The following is a 7028-nucleotide window of genomic DNA, read 5'->3' on the forward strand; positions in this document are numbered from 1 at the left end:
AAAAACGGTCAGAAAAGGGAGAACGGGAGGCGAAAAGCGAAAATTTTGTCAAAACGTTGAAAAAAAAGAAAAAAAAAGATAAGAAGCGAGATAAGGACGGAAAAGCCGTGGAAGAAACGAAATTTCACACAATTATTCATTATAGAACGCCGAGACCGACACGGGAGGGCGCCCTCGGGTTAGCGTTTTATAATATAAGATGTAACTAAACCACCACCTTGTTTAGATCCAGAGTTATGTATAGTTGCACTCTTTTTAATTACAATATCTAAATGCCCTTGAAGTATAGGATCAAATTTACTAACGAGAAGTACCATTTCCAAAAAGTTACCATGATCCAAGTTGCTGTTATTTTATGTATAAGCTGCCTCACATTTTTTACCGCGATAACTGAATCCACGTTTACCTATTAACTTTATGATTTCAATGATTCTTAATAATATCTGTCTATTATTTTCAATTTCTTTTTTTCTTATCGAACTCAGACCATATTTAATAAGTGAATCAACAGAAGAACAGTTTTTCATCAGAATGTGAGCATCAACATTTTGTTTATGAGTTAGTGATGCTTCATGTTCTTCAATTCGTAAATATATATGTGTCCATTTCATAACACCAACTGTAAATCTACCACTACCATCTCCATATGCCAAACATATACAACAATGTAATGATGAATTTCCATGGTTATATGACACCCACATTCGTCTTCCTCCATCTTTTCGAAAATATGTTTTCAAGGCAGTAAATGGAATGTTTGTTTCTGGTTGATGGGGTTGGAAAAGCCAGTATTGAATCATATTATGTTTATCTGGTTTTTTGAAATATTTAGCATTAAGTTCTGGAAACAAAAAATAATAATAAATATAATAATATTATGTTTGTATACAGTATGTCCCAAAAGTCCCGTATCACCCTTAATATCTCCATGTAAAATCACTATATTTAAACGCGGTTTTTTTTACAGTACTAAGTATGAAAATTCTGATTGAATGGCATAAAATTCATTTTTTTTTTAAAAAAATTCAAAAATTTTCAAAAAAAATTTTTACGCATTTAAGAATTTAAAATTTTTAAGATGGCCATTTTGTTGAAAATATTTTTTAAAACAGTTCAAAAAAAAAAAAAAATAAAATTAAATAAAAATTGACCAAGTTAGAGCAAGTTATGTTTTTGAATAATTGTAGTAAAAAAATCAATTATTGTTTCACATTTCAATAATGAAATATCTAATTTCAACACACGACAATACTTTTGCATTCCTTATTAAAGTTTTGATTTGAATAGAAATAAAAATAGCCGTGTTATATCGTTTGCTGAACAGTGAAACTGGTTACCTATTTTTAAGTATTTTAATTATCACGAAGTGAACCTAAAGTTACAGTATTGGACATAATCTTACAGTTATAATTAATGCGATTTATAATAATAATACCTATGCATATCGCAATTTGGTAAATTATAATTAAAATTATTATCTTGTGTTCTTTCTTTATAACTATTACTGCTATTAGTGTCATACGTACAGTACGTACTGTGTCTTTAACTATAATTTCTTATTTCTTACTTATTTAATTCAATATTTAAAATGACTCATACATTCTCAGTACATGAGTACATTGATATGGTGAAGTGTTACTTCCGAAACAACGAAAGTCATAGACAAGCTGCTTATAGTTATGGAATTGAGTATCCTGATCGTAAAAAACCATCGTACAATGTTATCAACAGATTAATGTCTCGATTTTTGGAAACAGGTAAAATTGCATGATTCTCAAATTTATAATAAAGTTGCAAATTTTGGTATTTGGATACGCCGAACCATTTCAGACGATTTAGTCTAATAAGCGACTGAACCTTATATCCATAAGTCTTATAAGTGACGTGGTGTCCACTGTACATATTTCTAAGAAATTAATTTTTTCCTACACTAAGCTAAATATCACGTAGATATTAGGTAGTGGGTGTTAAGCTGTGTATCTATTATTGAATTATTTTATTTATTTCTTAATTTTTTTAATAACTTAATTTTAACTCTTAGGTAATGTCAATGAACGAAATAGGTCAGGTAGATCTCAAAGTGTTACAAACGTAGATAATACCATCAACATTCTTGGAAGTGTAGCTGTAGCTCCAAAATTATCCGTACGTCATAGGTGCGTGGAGGCTGGACTGAGCAAATCATCCGTTCATAGAATACTCAAAAAAAATAAAATAAAAGCATATAAAACAAAATTTGTTCAACAGTTTCATGCGGGTGATGAAGAAAGGCGTTTACAATTTTGTGAATGGGCATTACACAGAATCAGTCAGGACCCACTATTTATAGATAAATTAATTTTTACTGATGAATCTACTTTTATTAGAAATGGACAAACAAGTAGACACTGGACATATCACTGGTCTGACGAAAACCCACATGAATCCATAGAATTTCATGCCCAAAATATAGAAAAAATAAATGTTTGGAGTGGAATTTGGAATAAGCAGATCATTGGACCCTTTTTTATAGAAGGTAATTTAAACGGAGAAAAGTATCGAGATTTATTAGAAGAAAGTGTGTGGCCAATAATTTCTCAGTTAATTAATACAAACAGAATAGAGCCAATTTTTATGCAAGATGGTGCACCAGCACATAATTCAAATATTGTGAGAGGTTGGCTGGATGAGCACTTCCCGGGAAGATGGATGGGAACAAGGGGTCCAGTGCTTTGGCCACCTAGGTCCCCCGATTTAACACCGATGGATTTTTTTTTATGGGGTTATTTAAAAAATTTTGTGTATCCGTCGTGTTCATTGCCTGATCTTCGTCATAAAATTGAACAAAATATTCAAAATATCTTACCCGAGACATTAGGAAATGTTAAGAACGCTTGGGTCGAAAAACTTCAACTCTGTGTTGCAAATAATGGAGGTCATTTCGAACATTTATAAAAATATAAATGTAATGAATTATTTTCATTTTTATGTAATAAAATCTTTTTTTTCTTTTAGCAATCAAGTTTAAAAATGTTATCTGAATTTTAATTTTAATCTTTCCTAAAAGCTTCACTAATAATTAGATGTTTACAGATTACCATTAAAAACAGCATACCTACATAACTATTATTACAATTATTTATAAACATACTCTACTCAACTAGCTCTATCTTTATTATAAATCGCATTAATTATAACTGTAAGATTATGTCCAATACCGTAACTTTAGGTTCACTTCATGATAATTAAAATACTTAAAAATAGGTAACCAGTTTCACTGTTCAGCAAACGATATAACACGGCTATTTTTATTTCTATTCAAATCAAAACTTTAACTAGGAATACAAAAGTATTGTCGTGTGTTGAAATTAGATATTTCATTATTGAAATGTGAAACAATAATTGATTTTTTTACTACAATTATTCAAAAACATAACCTGCTCTAACTTGGTCAATTTTTATTTAATTTTAGTTTTTTTTTTTTTTGAACTGTTTTAAAAAATATGTTCAACAAAATGGCTATCTTAAAAATTTTAAATTCTTAAATGCGTAAAAAATTTTTTTGAAAATTTTTGAATTTTTTAAAAAAAAAAATGAATTTTATGCCATTCAATCAGAATTTTCATACTTAGTACTGTAAAAAAAACCGCGTTTAAATATAGTGATTTTACATGGAGATATTAAGGGTGATACGGGACTTTTGGGGCATACTGTATAGATGAATTTATCATTATAAAAAATTGCAAATTTTACTCTTACCTTCACTAAATATTGTATCAGAGACACATTTATTAGAAATAACATCAAGATCCAAATCATCTACACAATTGACCAAATCTGAATTATGAATATTCTCACTAGTCGATGCCACTGGATGATCACCTAAAATATTGTAATAAAAATTTTAAAATATTTACATCTACAAGTCTTACATTAATTAAATAATATAGGAGAGAGTGGCAGTATGACATACCTTTTTGAAAATTAAATTTTGATGCACATATTATTTTTAAGACAATTTTATTTTATTTTTAAATTAATTAAAATTTACTTTACTATGGTTACTATTATTTTAGACATAAGGTTAGGCAAAAATTTAAAATGACACTTGTAAGTGTATTATTAATATTGTAAAACAACTGTTAAAAACTTAAATTTAACAATGTAATCAACTATGTTTTAATACTTTTACATGGGTAACATAAAAGTATGTAAGTGTGTATTTGTAATAATATTTAATTACGTACGTAATTTGTCATGTTTTTATCTTCAAAACAATAGTAAATAGTAATATAAAAACAGTCTTAATGAGAACTTAGTAATTAACTAGCTAAGTTATATGCATCAAGTTAAAGCAAAGAATAAATGATATACAAGTAAAAAATTATAAAAAATTGCAAATTTTACTCTTACCTTCATTAAATATTGTATCAGATGCACATTTATTAGAAATAACATCAAGATCCAAATCATCTATACAATTAACCAAATCTGAATTATGAACATTCTCACTAGTTGATGCCACTGGATGATCACCTAAAATATTGTAATAACAATTTTAAAATATTTTTTGATAATAATAATAGGTACTTTTGTAGTAATTATAGTGTTTTTTTTATTTTGAACACAGAATTGTATGATTTTTTAAGAAAGGCAATTTTATTTCTATTGAATTTTTATGATCTAGCATGATAAAAAAATTTAAATGCAACGTTACCAAAAACAGAAGTTGAACTAGATTCCCGGGTAGTAGATTCTTTAACTTCATATATTGTTTCCTGTATACACTTTTCGATTTTCACATTGAAGTACAAATGTATTTGTTTTGATCAGAAACAACTGGTAAATCTGGTGTTATGGTTTTTACGCACAACACCAAATAAACGTACGCACCAATTTAATATTAAAATAATGAATGTATTTTATTAAATTGTTAGTAAAAAACGATTTAAGTATAGCTGTATATTGTGAAACAAACACTGGTTATATTACGACTAATTGTAAAATAAATGTAAAATGCTCTTGCTAAACATACGTTATGTATAATGCTCGGTTCTAACTACGACTGACTGACCCCCTGTGTGTCGTCGAGACGGTGCCCCGTGTCACATCAAAAACCCTTATTCAGCGGTTCCCACGGTAGCAGCGTCGTACGACACACACTCTGCATTTTGATTATAAAGAAATACTTCTATATGTTTATTAACATATAGATGTATCGAAATAAACTGTATAATAGCCATGGGTTCTTAACACTGGTTCACAAATTTTATCTGTGTCTTGTTTCTTCTAATAAATACATATTTGTGTAAATAAATTTTAATATTATATCATATAATAATTAATTAATAATAGACCTACTTCTGATTCAGACGAAATGGTAACTTTGTCTTCATTTGAAAAACCAGAGAAATCGTTTGAGTTGACATTTGTGATTTCGACTTCTTTTGAAAATGATAACTTCTTTTGTTTGGGATCAGAACCGGCTTTGACTAGCATTTTTTGATCTTTTAGGCGCCGTTTTTCTGAACCACTTTTTAATTTGGTACTCATTTTAGTTCAAACCGTAAGGCAAATAAAAATTACAAAAAAAAACAAGAATTTAAATACACTTGTAATATGTTGCAACAACAAGATAAAAATGCGGAATTGTGGAAAGCAATCCACAGACATAAAACAATTAAATCGTTTAAATAACTATAGTAGGTAACTGTGAGTTGTGACACTCATAGCAGACTGTCAATAACGAGTTGACGCGGCCACGCGGGCGTGCGTGCCAGTCTTGTATATTTATTTATATTATTAAATAATAATGTAACGCTAATAATAGCTATTTGGTAGTTATCAGTAATATTTATTAATAACTATTATTACGACTAAACAAATAAAACCAATCGAATCTACGAATGGAAAAAATACTGTCAGACCCTTTTTCTTAGAAATAATATTAATTTATTTTATAAATCTAAAATCAATAAGGAGCCCTTTAAAATGTTAAGACATGTTGTATGTTTAAATACAGTTACTAAATAAATGGTAATCTTATTTAATTTTAAAATATGAACATTGGACATGAAGTCTGGGGGTCCAAAGTAGCCGGAGGCCTAGTCCGCGATCCGACCCTGGCTATATCAACTATACTATTTATAATCAATGACTACCATACGTACTACGTACAATACTACAATGTCATGTATAATTAACGTAAACGCAAAAGTATTTTTTTCATTATTTTAGTTGATTCTATGACTTCATTATTGAGTATGTCTTTTTGATTTAATGAGTATGTGAAGTAGATGGCTGAGATATATCGGAATAATGAATGTCATTAAGCTGATCTATATTGATGTCTGATTTATAAGAAATTTCATCACTTGAATCACAATTCAAATGTATATTTGGTGGTAAATAGTCAGATTCTGAATCATAATCAGAGTGCACCGAACTTTCTGAGTAAGATGATTGTTTCAAGACACAAGACTTTTTAGGTCTAAGTCCATTATATTTGGTTTTTGAATTTTGGTTACTTTCAGATGTTAAGATATCCACTAAAAAAACAAAATATATGTCATTAAATATTATTTTTCAAAATATAGTGAAATATGAATAATTGTTCAAGTTTGGAAGGTTGATTATAAGTAAAAGATGATCATATAAAAATGTGATTATAAAAAATAATATTTATCCTTAAAAATATGAAAAAATTAGATGTCTTACCAACAAACTATTCTTTTAAGTTTAAGTACAAAAAAGCCATCATGTTTTTAGTTGTATAAATGTATGCTCCTAACAAAACGCTTACTTATATAAACGACCTACTACATGTTAGATCAGCAAGATATCTCAAAAGCATAATAATCTGTTAACATAAAAAATAAATTATAATTTACCTATATCTATTAGGTATTCGGAAAAAAAGCCCCACCTATAGGAAAATAAAGCCCTATACTAACTAAATTCATAACGCATTTTCATTATAGTGTACATTTTATGATTTAATATTTGTATATAGGCAACCTAACCTTTTTTGGACATAGGTATATTCTATA

At 28.3% G+C, this 7028-nt stretch overlaps 1 protein-coding gene across 1 annotated transcript; it reads left to right on the forward strand.

Moving 5' to 3' along the window:
* Positions 1-1170: 1170 nt before the first annotated feature.
* Positions 1171-3414, forward strand: LOC111029091. Its single transcript, XM_022307942.1, has 2 exons — positions 1171-1757; positions 2042-3414. Exons 1-2 carry the CDS (start codon positions 1589-1591, stop codon positions 2932-2934), a joined length of 1062 nt encoding a protein of 353 aa, XP_022163634.1. The 5' UTR covers positions 1171-1588; the 3' UTR covers positions 2935-3414.
* The last annotated feature ends 3614 nt before the right edge of the window (positions 3415-7028 follow it).

The sequence above is a fragment of the Myzus persicae genome, unplaced genomic scaffold (assembly GCF_001856785.1).
Source record: "Myzus persicae strain clone G006 unplaced genomic scaffold, MPER_G0061.0, whole genome shotgun sequence".
NCBI lineage: Eukaryota > Metazoa > Arthropoda > Insecta > Hemiptera > Aphididae > Myzus > Myzus persicae.

Coding starts and splice junctions, on each gene's coding strand:
- LOC111029091 (XM_022307942.1), top strand. CDS start 1,589: ATGACTCATACATTCTCAGTACATGAGTACATTGATATGGTGAAGTGT. Junction 1,758..2,041: donor GTCTCGATTTTTGGAAACAG/GTAAAATTGCAT, acceptor TTTAACTCTTAG/GTAATGTCAATGAACGAAAT.